The 15,490-nt window shown below is 41.3% G+C and overlaps 1 protein-coding gene across 1 annotated transcript; it reads right to left on the bottom strand.

Annotated features, from left to right (window-relative positions):
* Window positions 1-5,680: 5,680 nt before the first annotated feature.
* On the bottom strand, window positions 5,681-6,919 carry tmem200b (transmembrane protein 200B; the record flags this gene model as incomplete). Its single annotated transcript, XM_079175561.1, has 1 exon — window positions 5,681-6,919. The coding sequence occupies one exon, from the start codon at window positions 6,917-6,919 to the stop codon at window positions 5,681-5,683; it is 1,239 nt and encodes a 412-aa protein (XP_079031687.1).
* Between the last annotated feature and the right edge of the window lie 8,571 nt (window positions 6,920-15,490).

Consider the following 15,490-nt stretch of genomic DNA (forward strand, 5'->3'; position numbering starts at 1 on the left):
ACACTAGGTGTCGGTTGTGTTTAATCTGTTGCAGGTGCTGAGTGGAGGATTGTCAGCAGCCTGTGCCGGTGTGGCTCATCCTTAAATATCCGTTCCAGTTGGCAGGCGAGGAGGCTGAAAGGAAGACCTTTATTGACAGGCTCACCGCCGTTGTTGCGTGTCTTTGTGAACGGCTGTTAACATTGTGCTTATAGCGAGGCAAATAAACAGCTACTTTTGGGCCGCCAGCTCTTTGTCTCCCTATTTTGTTCCAGTCTCTGAGCCGGGCTGTGACAACAGAAATACGCAGAATTTGTTTTCCCTCTTCAATCCATTTAGATCTTGACTTGATCAGTTTATTATTATCAGACTCTGTTAAAATCGGGCTGATGCTAATCAAATGTATCTCTTCTATGATATTTTCTCCTTCCAAGTTGTTCATATTCTTTATATATTATTCTAAATGAGATTGAATATTGACAGATTTTATATTTAAAAACTCCCATTTCTGAATATATGAAAATATGGAGTCATTCTGTAAAACTTCATGAATAAGGCCTTTAATATCTCTAGAATATTCATATTTTAGGAGATTAGCATTGAATTTCCAATATCCTTTTATACTGGCAGACTGCATTAGAAAGAGGTGTTACTGATAAATCAAAACAGTAGTGATCAATAAGTGGTGCAGGGAATATTTCACTGACTAAGCATTTATCTGCCACCAACCAGTAATCTGTTCTAGATTTACTTGAGGCATCTGGTTTGAACCAAGAAAACTGTCAGTGATTTTTTTCTCCAGGGGTCACGAAGGTCATGGAGTGTTGCAGTACAGTAACCAGTACAGTGTTAGGATGAGTGCCTGCAAATCTTTTCTTAAAGTTGGAAAACAGTGTCTTCCTTTTTCTAATTCATTTTCTAAAACTGTTGCGTTAAACGTGAATATTTCCCACAATCAGTGATGAGTCATCTGAATGTAACACAGAGAGAATCCAATGACTATCATCACTAGATTCAGTTTTCGCTACTTTCCCCAGTGTGTAGAAGTACCATGTGAAAAGAGAATTTCATCTCGCCATTGATTTGACTGATTGTGAAAGTGTTTCTTGTAGGAATAAATATTGTGGATTGCAATAAAGAAAAAACTTTTATTTTCTTGTCTCCTAAGCCCCGAGCATTAACTGTTACAAATTGAATATTGTTTTTTAAGGACATTGAAGGAAAAAAGTAGAAAATATAGCAGAGCACATCTGTTACCTACAAAGGCTGTCCCTTTCACTCAGATGTCAGCGCTGTGACTAACTCTGTTGCCGGCTCAGCAGAACAACTCTGCCTCCGTACCTTTTATACAGACCGTAGAGGCAGATTACCGATTACGGACTTCCACGTTTGTTCCATTCTTTATTGTTAATTTGTAAATAAATATGCTCATTCATCAGTAGTACACTGTGTGTTTTGTCCAGTCTACCGTAAAAACATCAGATAAGACCTCCCACAAATGCATATTGAGTCTTGAATAGGTTAAAAGAAAAAGAACCTTCTTTGAACTAATAATAGGTGAAAACTGTAACAATTATTTCTTTGGAAACTCTAGGACTCTTATTTGGACCACGTGCGGGGCTATTTTTAGGCATCGCTAAAGGCTAATCATTTAGTAAATGATTTCGGACTGCCAGTCTACCATTAAATGCATGTCACATAGACAGTTGAAAGCATGCATGACATTGTCAAAGATTAACTCCAAACATGTTTCAGGGCTATAACATTTCTCTGCTTTGAATAATCTGTGCCTCGTAAGGTTTTCCCACAAAAAAACAACTTACAAAATATAATATTAAAGAAATGTCGTTCATTCCAATATGCATACTGGACCATGATTGGCTCCAAACATCTACATATTAAAGATGTAATATCATGTTGTGACCCAATGACTCATCTGCTCGCACCACTGTAAACAAATCATGTACACAGAAATATGAATAATGTAGTTCTTTATGTTTCATGCAGCACATGATTGGAAATACGCAAGCGTTCATCCCGGGATCCAGCCCTTTACACTCAACAGACAGAAGCAGCTCAATTACCAACATTTTGTCCCACAAACACGCCTAGGTGTGAGAGATTTGAATCTGTCATTGTTAACATTAGTAGCAGATGATTGTTATATAAAGAAGCCATTTGATTAAGAAGCCATAGCATTTCAGTGCAAATTATGCCAATATGTAATCTAAATGAATTAAATAATTATAATCTTAATAAGTGGAACCGACGAGTATTTCTGGTGCCGACTGGAGCTTAGCCATCTTTACTCAACTAGTCAACTAATTGTGAACATCCCCAATCCCAGAAACCTCTCTTTCTGTTTTGGTTGAGTGTGGTGAAAGCTTGAACAAGCATCTGTAAAATTATCCCAGATTTCTTCACATCACAAACATGTAAACCTCTACCTTCCTGTGCTTCAGCCGCAGAGTGCAGGAGGTGCTGCCAGCTCCCTTTATGAGCTGTTAGAAGCCCAGAAGCCGTCTTGTAAATGACCATTTAAATGTAAAGAGATCGCGAGGGACTGCATTCCTGCCCTGAAGGAACCATAAAATCTAAGAAGGTAAAATGTGGAGCATGCAGGAGGCTCTGCTGAGGATAATTGCAGCAGGGGAATTCCCCCTGCCACTCCACTCAGCTCCTGACCCCCTGCTCGGGACCGCTTCAAAATATCGAGGTGGGGCTGTGGAGCAGGAGGGAAAAAAATTCAATTTGCCGCATTTTTTATTCATCGGGTGATAAAGTGAACGTGGGCCTCACTGGTCCAGAGAACTATGGATGAAACACAAAGGCTCCTTCGGGGTGAGGAATGGGGTCGTCAGCAGCTGGCGGGGAGATGATCATATGCTGCATACATAAACAACCAGGTGCCTTTACCTTGACAGCTTGAATAAATGAGACGACACCAAACAGGAGCTGCTTTTGCTTTGCTGTTGACTTGCAACACAGGCATGGCAATTTGGTTTAATTCTGTAGTGGACACAGGGAAAGACACAGCCATTGATTGTTCTGTCAGACCGCTCATATTGCTTGGTATACATTTAGAACACAAAGTTTCACACATGGCATACAGAACAGGCAGCACAGACAGAGAGAACAGCAGAGTAAGACTGTTTCAGACGTAGAGGGTTCGCCTCTGCACATCTGCACATAAAGGAGAGGAGGGAGGACAAGGAACTGTGATTCACATTATCTTCCTCTATAACACATACCCAGCTGTGTGCCGTAACACCGCTCAACTCACTAAATCTAAGTGCAGCTCGCTGCACAATCCATTCTATCCATACCATATCCATCACAAAAGGATGGGGGGAGGGGGGTTCATTGCAAGCTACTACTGTGGCAACAAGAAGGACAACAAAGAGAAGCTCCTTCATTATTAAGGATCAGGGTTTTTACGACTTGGGTCTTGGCCCTCCTTATGAGTAATAATAACATTCTAATCACCAAGTGAATATCTGAGATCTGGGAACACAGAGACCACTACAAAGTAGTCAGACAGGTCATGAAACAGGAGAAGTCAGCAGATCAGGTTCTGTCTGGCTGGTCTCCTAAATATGACAACTGAATGTCTGTGACATTTTTGACGCTTCACAGATCTGTCTAATCAGATGTAGTGAGGAGGTCGATGGATGGGTCAAACACAGGACACTGGTGTTCATGTGAATCCAAAAGTAGCGTACCTATTTGAACCTAAACCGTGATCTTTTACTAAACCTAAACATTATTGAGAATGCAGTTTCGAAACGCGTTACAGTTCAAACACTATACGGTAGATGTACAGCTACAGACAGACTGGAATATATGACGTGTAATCACTGTTTGGACCTCTGTCCTGACAAAAAACATGAATGGAAAAAAGGCGGACACGTTAACATTTAACGTATCCATGCTTTGCAGAAACATACATTTTATTCTGGTGACTGGGTTTCAATATAGCATTTATAAGCAGTATAAGATTTACACTATATTGTAGTTGTACATAAGAACAGGCTAATTAAACTACAGTATTAATACTTCTCTGAAGACATATTTTATACTTTTACAACTGTCCTTCATTATTGTCATTATACAGCAGTTATATACAAATACATTAATAAACACTTATATCTGTTTACATTATAGTCTGTTATAAACCATTCATTAACTGTTTAAATAATGCTTATAAATGCTTAATAGGGAGACTTAAAATAAAGTTAACTTAAAGAAGTAATGCTAATGTCAAGTGTTGATGCAATTTTACCATGTAAAACACAGCATGTCACTTAGAAAGAAAAGACGACACAGATGCGAGTTGGAGACAGAATGGGACAGTGATGAGCTGCTAGACCTCAGGTCTTATGTCAGACCTAACCAGTAGTGGATTACAGTCAACATATCCAAACCGGTTCATCTCCTTATGATTGGGAAATATTCCTTTTTACAAAATGTCAAGGATTAAACAGCCTAGCCTAAGGTCATCACATGGAAGACACAGACAGCTGCTTTCACTGACTCAGACCTCATCCCTGGTGGTCCAGGTACTATTTTGTGCTGTTTAGTTGTGTGGTTGTAGCTGTAGCTCAGCACGGCGGCAGGGTGAAGTTTTATTTATTCAATCATTATTACCATATGGTTTTGTTTTCACCCGAGATAAATAAACTGTGCACAGAGACAAACGGATTGTGTTAATAAAGCAAAATAATTAACATAACTGCAATATGAGCTAACATGTGTGTGAGGAGGATTTGGAGCTGAAGTCCTGCGTGCTGGAGATGCTCATACATGGGTGTGTGTGTGTGTCTGTGTTGGTAGTAGTGAAAGCAGTGGCTATTATACTGGTTATTATCCAAAGCATCCACCCCAGTTCTGAGACAGATGTAGTAATATCATCGTGTTCCCACATCTCAGCCACCTTTGGGAGAAAGTTGAGGAGAAACATTTTCTCGTAGCTGAACAATAAGAGCAAACCTAAGAATATAAGACCCAAGATGTAATAATCCAGAATTTTCCTTTAACTATCATTGCTTCTTATACACACAAAACCAACAGTGACATTCTCTGCATAAGTATTAAGATGTAACATACTGTACACCACTGCCATGCATTGCATTTGGAGTATGGAAATAAATCCCATTTATATATACACTAGTTGCATTTATCAAGAGCTGTCAGCACATTATGGACTCAGGAGTCCAGGTAGTTTGGTTCAAAATTGATAGCACAGTGAAAACAATCCCCTTTCTATCTCTGCTACACTAGGTTGTGCACACTGCATCCTGGAAACAGGCAAACCCATTTTGGCATTGAGATACAAGTTGATTTCTTGCATTGCTGCCAACCGAAACGGAAGAAGTAAACAGTCTGTCAAATTGCTTCTCTCAGCTGTGACAGTGTAGGGTCTATATATTGTTCCTTCAATTATATAAAACATCTACCAAATCCAATCGGAAGCCAAGCTAAGACCATAACCTGTGTATCAATATTTCCCTGAAGATTGAGAACAAGCTCATGTTTTGGGAAAATCCTTGTGAGAAATACTGAACTCCAGATAATCCGGGGCTTGGTTTCTCTCCACCCCACACAGGACAAACTAAATATAGTGCAGTTATAGAATCCAGGGGAAAATATCTTCATGATCCTTTGTTATCAGAGTGATTGTACTGCTGTGGAGAGCAGCCAATCACTGGAAAGGCCCAGAGCCAAAATTCTTATCCCACTGAAAACACTGCTGCTCTAACTGGTCCAGCAGTTTGTCCACTGAGTCCTCTTTGTTCTCTAGTTTCAGATATCGTCTGGTGCTGCCCAGGTCTAGCCGAGGCCAGCTTCGGCAGGTTTGCTCTTCTGCAGCCTCCACAACCTGCCAAGGGATGTTCACACAAACCTGTGAACCAGTCTCTCTTGTGACTACCAGCTGATTAGTTTTGCCCTCCTCCCCCGGTGCATGGTGTCCATCCTGCACACCAGTTCCAGCTGTATACGTTTTAGTCCTGTAACTCATACTGTGGCAGCGCCTCGGCTGGATAGCTGGCATATCTACCTCATCCAGCGTGGACATAGAGCTGGCAGACACCAGACAGCTGTTGAGCTTGACGAGTGGGGGGGGCTGCGGAATGAAACTGGCACTGCCCATGTACTCAGCACCGGACCGTGTGTTAAAGTCTGTCTGACTGGAATTACGTGAGTTGGAGTAGGAGGAGTGGAGGGAGGGCGGAGGCTCTGACTCCTGGTGGTGGAGGGCTTCTGTTTGGAGAACAGCTTGCTGGTAGATGCCCTCCAAACTGTGCTCCTGGTCTCTGGAGTGTCTGGTCTGAAGCAGTGGCTCAGAACTGGGCAGCTGCTGCAGACAGAGGATGTTGAGATGGGCAGCTGGTAAACTGCTCACGCACTGGTAGTGTTTGGCCATGGAGTTGGCTGCTGCTATTTCTTTAAGGTCTGCTGAGGGAACCGCTGCAGACACAGAGCAGATTACACTGCGCATCTGAGCCAGCAGCATCTGAGTCTCTCTGTCCCTGTTCTCGTACAGGACTGTGTTGGCACATATGAGGATGAAGAGTCCCACCCCCATGATGACAGGCCCCAGCAGCTTCATCCGCTCACTGTGGATGAGGCTGGCTGTGGATAGGAGGCCCTTGGCTCCCAGACTCCACCCAGAAGTCTGCGACTCAGAGAAACTTTCGCCATCTGCAGCTCCCAGGATGGATGCTCTCGGTATACGGTAGGGCCAGTATCCTGCCACAGCTAGAGCGGTGCCAACAACCACCACAATGACCCCCAGCACAAGGAAGGCTCCAGGTATGGAGCGGATGCGGAGTTTCCCTTGGATCACCCCATCCTTCTTTCTGCCTCGTAAAGTGAAGCGAGACTTCCGATGACAGGGAGGTGAAGGTGGTGTAATACCTTGGGCCTTCTGGGTCTTCATGGCTCAGGTTAGTCCAAGGCTCCTGTTACACCCTGTCAAAGATCTTTGGAAGTGAAGACATTTGAAGAGTTAGTGCAGTTATAACAACGTATCTACATGTTGCATCCATTACATACATACCAGTCTGTATCTGAGGGTAATACATCAGTCAGCTTAAAGTTTTTAACTTTGGCCTGATAGATCACAAAAATGTGATATGACGATAATTCATTTCTTGGATACAAGTCATTATGCATATATTGTTATCCACAGTGGGATATTTCTATTTCATATTGAACTTCAAAGCCTCTATGTTTACTTTTTGAAAACTTGTGACTAATGCTCACTGGTGTAAAACAGAAGAGGTGATACTAGGTCATAACTCATCTTACCTGGGTATTGTTTACAGGCATCACTATTGGACAGCTACTGGTCGTCAGTTGTTCAGCACCAACTAGCTTCACCAAGAAGACCCAAGAGACCAGAGAGACTGGTACCACTTTCACGAGTCAGTATAGAAAAGATGAGATGGATTTTTTTACATAGGGGTCAACTAAAACTACAAAAAGTTGGTAGACTAAGAAACTTTACCGTTAGCTAGCAGGTAACGGACTAGCTGAGTTCTAAGTTAATGCTGATTGCTAGCTCTCACCAGTATTGATCTGTTAGCTAAACAAATCATTTATAACCAGCAAACAGGGTTTTAATGTTAGTAAAGCTAATGTAGCTAAAAAGTAACATTTACTTGATCTCTTGCTAATGTTAGTAAATGTTATCTTTGTCTCTTGTTAACGTTAGTAAGTAAAATACCAAGAGACAAAGGTAACATTTACTAACGTTACCAGGAGACCAAAAGACAAAGGTAACATTTTCTAATGAGACCAAGAGACAAAGGTAACATTTACTAATGTTACTAAGAGACCAAGAGACAAAGGTAACATTTTCTAATGAGACCAAGACACAAAGGTAACATTTACTAATGTTACTAAGAGACCAAGAGACAAAGGTAACATTTACTAATGTTACTAAGAGACCAAGAGACAAAGGTAACATTTTCTAATGAGACCAAGAGACAAAGGTAACATTTACTAATGTTACTAAGAGACCAAGAGACAAAGGTAACATTTTCTAATGAGACCAAGAGACAAAGGTAACATTTACTAATGTTACTAAGAGACCAAGAGACAAAGGTAACATTTTCTAATGAGACCAAGACACAAAGGTAACATTTACTAATGTTACTAAGAGACCAAGACACAAAGGTAACATTTACTAATGTTACTAAGAGACCAAGAGACAAAGGTAACATTTTCTAATGAGACCAAGAGACAAAGGTAACATTTACTAATGTTACTAAGAGACCAAGAGACAAAGGTAACATTTTCTAATGAGACCAAGACACAAAGGTAACATTTACTAATGTTACTAAGAGACCAAGAGACAAAGGTAACATTTACTAATGTTACTAAGAGACCAAGAGACAAAGGTAACATTTTCTAATGAGACCAAGAGACAAAGGTAACATTTACTAATGTTACTAAGAGACCAAGAGACAAAGGTAACATTTACTAATGTTACTAAGAGACCAAGAGACAAAGGTAACATTTACTAATGTTACTAAGAGACCAAGAGACAAAGGTAACATTTACTAATGTTACTAAGAGACCAAGAGACAAAGGTAACATTTTCTAATGAGACCAAGAGACAAAGGTAACATTTACTAATGTTACTAAGAGACCAAGAGACAAAGGTAACATTTACTAATGTTACTAAGAGACCAAGAGACAAAGGTAACATTTACTAATGTTACTAAGAGACCAAGAGACAAAGGAAACATTTTCTAATGAGACCAAGAGACAAAGGTAACATTTACTAATGTTACCAAGAAACAAAGAGACAAAGGTAACATTTTCTAATGTTACCATGAGATCAAGAGACAAAGGTAACATTTAGTAACGTTACTAAGAAACCAAGAGACAGAGGGACCAAGAGAAAAAGGCAACATTTACTAACGTCATAAAGAAACCAAGAGACAAAGGTAACATTTACTAACATTACTGTGAGACAAATGTAACATTTACTAACGTTACTTAGAGACAAAAGTAACATTTACTAACGTTACCAAGAGACCAAGAAACAAAGGTAACATTTGCTAATGTTAACAAGAGACCAAGGTAACATTTACTAACATTACCAAGGGACAAAGGTAATATTAACCAACGTTCCCAAGAGACAAAGGTAACATTTACTAGTGTTACCAATACCAAGAGACAAAGATAACGTTACCGTTCTCTCTTGGTAACATTAGAAAATGCTACTTTTGTCTCTTGGTCATTTGGTATGTTACCTTTTTACATTTGACTGTAAAGCAGCTTTAAATAGTAATGAAATAAATAGACGTGAAAAACGAGAAGTGTTACTTAAGTAATGAGCATTCCATCATCAGCTGCATGCTAACTATATCTTAGGAATTCAAAGCTTTTGCCATTATCATCACTCTTAGCAGTATCAGTATTAGTGTTGCCAGACATTGGAATTTCTAACTTTGATACAACACCTTGAAATATATCTATGTTCATTTTGAATACAATATTTCCAGTACCACGGGGCATAACATCTTAAATCTTTATCAAAAGATAAATACAACAATGTTGAGTTAATCTGGTGCACTTAAAGAGTAAAATTAAGAGGCTAGATCCATGAACTCTTGGGATGTGAAACGGAATCCTGTGTACAGGGATTAAACCTAAAAAATAGTTAGCACTATTAGCTGCAGGCTCAGCCTTCTGTATGTTGACAACTGTGTGGAAGCAATCCCTCAATCTTAGATATGCTCTGAACTTTGAATTTAGCACTTCCAATGACTAATACCATTTTTAGATCAGGTGGGGTACTTGATAGTTTTTTTCCATGGCAGCATGACAAAAAAGGTCTGAGAAACCCCCCCCCCCCCCCACACACACACACACACACACACAAGGAAGGATAAATGACTTCTCCTTAAAGTGTCTGACAGTCAGCATGTTGAGAATGTTTTACTTATTGCAACATACTCAGGACCTCACAGTAACTGCGGTCAGAGTGTTTGAAGCTTTTTCCATTTTATTCGGCTTTGTTTATGACCATGAGGGAACTCAAGAAGAACAGCACATGTGCGAGTGATTCTTTACTTTTGTGTGTACCTCAATTGATTTACAAGCTCCCCAAAGACATGGAAGGTCCAAGGAGTTTCACTAACTATTTCCAGTGGTGATTAACATTGAAAAAGGACTGTGCGTGATAAACTGACCAATGAGTGACCAAAGTGAGTTAAGTCAAGGTTAAATACAGCTGTATTCCAGGCATCCACATGTGACGTATAATGTCTCTGTCATGATGAAAGATCAAATGCATTACAGTAGGAAAGTATTTGGTTGTGTCCGCAGCAAACACCTACTCCATGCTGCTTTGACAGAGTGTTGTAGAGGCTACGCTCAGTGGCTCTGAAGAGGAACTCACCAGGAGTATAAGCTGCATGTTGTGGCTAGGGTCACTACTGAGATACAACATGGAGACCACAACAATAACTGCGGCTCGTAGAGAATGTTGTTATTGAAGACAAGCAAGTTGAGAAAGACTCATCTGCTCCTTTAAGGTAACACTGCAATTTCCTATTTTGTGATCTAGTAAAACCATCTCTAGTACAAATGACTACTTTGGGTAGATAATAAATGCATGAAATCACATTGTGGGAATGAAATTGTGTGACAATCTGAGGGTTCAATTCTATATGTTGGACTATAAAGTAGTTCCTACATTGGAAGCATTGATTATGGATCCACTGGAACACCTTAACAGAGAAGCATATATCCAGGTTTTCTCATGTTTTCAACGGCGTATTCCTTTACATAGCTACTCTTAAAGAGCAGTTTAAAGTAGTACAGAGGGATAATACTGGAATACCACCCCACCCTTGCCCCTTTATACAGGGCATCTTCATTAAGAGCTTATCTCGGAGAAAACACAACTCAAAACATAAGGGCACGTGTTTAAAGCTTTCCTTTTGTGTTGATTTTGGCGGTCCCTTTAGACGAAAGTGCTAGTGTTTCTGAACACCAGAGTCCCTTTAAAAAACATTTCCCTGCTGTAAGGTCTGACAGTCTGCCCCAGTCAGTCCTGGTTCTTGTTCTCCCGTCGCTCCCTTCCCTCCAGTGAGCCCAGCGATATGGCCTGGGTCTCCAGCAGCGTGGTGTTGGTGTTGGTTCCCAGCGAGGAGAAGCTTTGCTCCTGGAGGAGGAGAGGACGCTGCTTTCGGGAACTGAGCTCTCCTCCCTCCGGAACTCTGACTACAGGTCGAAGGTTTCTGAGCTGAAGGAGTTCCTGGAGAACCTGCATGATTTCCTCTGATTGCGCCAGAATCCAACCCGGTGGAACCGATGACGAGCATTAGGTATAACTACTGTATATACTGTGTACAAAGCTGTGCCTAATAAAGTTTTGTTTGAGTATACGTACAAACTGTTTACTTAACTAAACAAATGTTAGGCATTTCAAACCTTGATGTTTTTTTGTGCAATTTTATTTTAAGGAATCAGTCTAGAGCTGCCGAGATTACTCAATTAATCGAGTAGTTGTCAACGTTTAAATTAATTGCCAACTATTTGACAATTGATCGACACATTAATTATTTTTAAGAAGATTGTTCCCAAAATCTCTGATTTCAGCTTCTCAAATGTGACTTTTTTCTGCTTTTAGTCCTCTATTATAGAAAACGGAATATATTTGACTTGTAGACTTATGGACAACAACTGTCCCAGTGATGGGCACATCTGGGTGATGCGGTCGAAAGTGCGTTAGCATGTTGGATGTGTTTCCACTCACATCCCCAACAACGGTGACCCTCGTCTCAGTATACACAACACTCTCTCCGTTGGTCTGGTAGACTCGTATGCCAGTCAGCTTGTTGTGCTAACCTCAACACCTGTTGCTCTGCATTACCCATACAAATAATTGTGTTAGCGGTAACAAATAAAACGGACTATGGCGGAGCAAATAATTCACTTTTGATGCAACTCTGTCTGTTGCCACCCATGCGTCCAACAACAACATTACGTTCTTTGAGAGTTTGCATTAAAAACAATCTCCGCTGTGGTCCAGTTCATCTTAGAAGCTGTCATTATTAGAGAAACGTAGGTACCCACACATTTACTGAGGGCATGCACAGAGAGAACGCAGCCAGAAAGTCATTGCTTTCATAATTTACAAGGTACAATTTCTTCTTTTGATCTGTTAATGAAAAAGTTTGAACTACCCCTCTGCAACCAAATTAAATTGGTTTGGGCCTGTTTATTCTGGTTGAGGTGTTAATATGCATTTGTATTCTGTTTAAACAGATTATAATCTGAATATTAGGCTCCATGTTAACATGACTATCTTCTCTATACTGACATGGGGAAAGAGATGCCAGCCTCTCTGGTTTCTTTGGTCCTCTTGGTGAAGCTAGTATGTGCTGAACAACTGACAACCAGTGTACATGAGAGGAGACTGTAAACATTACCTTGGTAAAATGGTGGACGGTTATCCCATTGGTTATGAAGCAATGTCTCATCTATTGTTTTGTATATATGATAGAAACTGTCCTTCGGCCAATTCAATGAAATAGCATCCTTGAAATTTAGCCTTCCTTGACTTTGAGAAACACCGTAACAGTAACTGTGGTCAGCATCAACAGTGTGGAGTATAAATGAAACACATCTGTGCCCAGCAGCACAGAGGACATGTTAACCACACCGCAGGAACAAAGGCTTCTGCTAGTTTGTCAGAGAATCCCTTTTTTTGCTTCCCATGTGTGTTTTGGGGAGAGACCTGGTCCAGAACAGGCTCTCAGAATCTCAGGCACCTTTCTGAGAGGATTACCAAACATGAAGCAGCAGGACAGCAAGGTGAAGCAAACATGGCAAACATCCTGACAGCACATACTAACAGGGAATTGCGCAATATAACAGCAAAGTGAGGAGAACATGTGTGTGCCCAACACATCATCACCTGTGTTAATGGGTAATTATGACTCCACCATTTTTTCAACCTAAAAGCACCACTGCATTGACCCATTATCATACTGGTCATCCTCTGTTCAGCAGAGGAAGCTGGACCGGAGCTAATTCCCTCCTGGAAAGCCACAAGTTGTGCTTCATGATGGGATAGACTGTTAACCATACAGCGGGCGTGGAAGGATGGACCCATAGTCTGTAAAATGCTTCTTTTTCTGACATGCAATCACTCCACACGCCCACCAGAGACCGGCTGAACCCGCTAATATCATCTGAATTCGAGGCTTCACTGGAAACAGCACATATAGCTTTGTCTATCGACAGCAATAATGCGTTATATCTTTACCTTAACGATGGACTGCCGTGCCGTGCCAGACTAACGTTACCTCCCTTAGAAATGTGTCTGCTGTAGCCGATGGAGGCAACAATCCGACAGGAACGTGTGTGACTGAGCGCGCTGCTGCATTCCTCTCCCCGTACACACTCATTGGTGGAGGAGAAAGTCTCACTAATCCGAGTCCCTGTCACTGAGCCTCTGGATCGGATTCATACAGACGAGACTCAACGCCAGAAGTTACCAATCCAGCAGCCGGTGACTTTTGGAAACTTGCCTGTATTTCTCGGATCCTGTTGCAGCTTGTTCATAGTTGGAGGACATAACACATCCTGATCATTCGGGATGGAGTCTCCAGGCTGAGCACAAGCCGACCTTCAAACTCTATTCCGACATAGCTGGTTGGTCCTCACTAAGTCTTCCGGACTAAATGGTCTCTGTGTGGGACAGAAGGCTCGTTTCTTCATGAGGACAGTTCGACCCAGCAGAGCCCCGCCGCTCTTTAGTCTGTCGGTCTGCGGCGCTGCGCGACGCTTCAAGCGGACCAGCACCATCAGGCGAGCAGCAAAACATCCGCTTGACAATGCACTGTTTTTCAAAATAAAAGTATCACAGGAGCCCCGCCTCAAACAACATGACAATAACGGGGTGTCTCCATTCCCGGACAAATCATAAAATGTCTGTATGTTGTCCTAACTCAGTGGCAGTACACGTACTCAAGTACAGGACCATAGCCCGGAGATTATGTGTCGAAGCCGCCAATCCACTCCACACCCTCCTTCAAATATTAGGACCTGACACTAAACAATAGGCAGCCAAGGCCACACATTTGACATTATTTTGTATTTGTTTGTCAGTAGGTCCCCATAATCCCAACAAGAATATATCAAGCATATGAGTGCAGTGTGTAGAGGTAGATAGTTCAGAGTCTTTACTTTATACTCTACTTACAAGAGGTCAATGTTTCTCCACTATTATCTGACAGCTTAAAATGAATGCCACCTCAACAGTCTTTGCTTAAATACATATGAAACAAGTTACAATACCTTGATGAAAGTAAATATTAGGTCTAAACCAGGGGTGTCCACACTTTTTCGGCTTGCGAGCTACTTTTAAAATGACCGAGTCAAAATGATCTACCTACATTAAAAATGCTAAATATCTATTTATTTATATATATATATAAAGTCTACTTTATATTTACAATATATGTTGGCGCACCTTGCATAACTGCATGAACCCTTATGGCACAATACAATTCTGTACATTTTTGGTCATTACCTTACTCTGATGACTTGCACTGAATGGAATCAACCAGGTTTAAATATTCCGGACAGTAGCTGCTGGTCGCCAGCCTCAAGCAGACTTCTATGATCATCAGTCACAGTGGAACGATATTTGGACTTAATATTCTTCATGTGGGAAAAGGCTGACTCACATAAATAAGTAGAGCCGAATAATGCAGTCAAGAAGGTGGCACATTTCCTCATGTTTGGTTACTAAAACGGTCCATGACAGCGTTGACATTTTTAATGCGAGTGAATCAACCTCAATATCTTCCGGAAATGTGCAGCACATAAATGTAGCGACTGGCTCGAGTAAAGCAAAGTCTTGAAAGCGTTTGTCAAACTCTGACAGACACTGGTCAATCTGCTCTGTGTAGCGCGCGCTGTCAAGTTGCGCACACGCCTTCCGTTGCGTCTCCAGCTCTGACGCGAGGTTTTGGAAGTTCCCCAAATCATGGCGCTGCAGCTTTAGCTTCTTTAGTAGAAATAAATTGGAAGGCTAACTAATTAGCTCGTGGAGTTTTGCAGTAGCTCACGTTGTTGATCGCGCATACGTGGTGACTCGTGTGTTAGAAAAGATGTGATCTCACACTGGCTGCACTGTACGTCAATCAAGTGGCAAATGCCATGAGGACATCACATTTATTTTGAATGGCATGCGATCTACCGGCACTACCTCCGCGATCGACCGGTCGATCGCGATCGACGTATTGGGCACCCCTGGTCTAAACAATATCCTTTTTACAGTAATACCATAACAGTGGATCTGTCAGCACATATTGTTCAGTATGTGCTGACAGATCTACTGTTATGGTATTGGTTAGCCTGAGAGACTAAAGCAGTATAGAGAATGTAGGTCTGAATCAAATTCATTAGGGCTCATGCAGCCTTTCTCTTTGCATTCCTTTCAGTGATTTTCAACCAGCGTGCTATGACAGATCGT

Source organism: Pholis gunnellus (genome assembly GCF_910591455.1).
Source record: "Pholis gunnellus genome assembly, chromosome: 16".
Taxonomy (NCBI): Eukaryota; Metazoa; Chordata; class Actinopteri; order Perciformes; family Pholidae; genus Pholis; species Pholis gunnellus.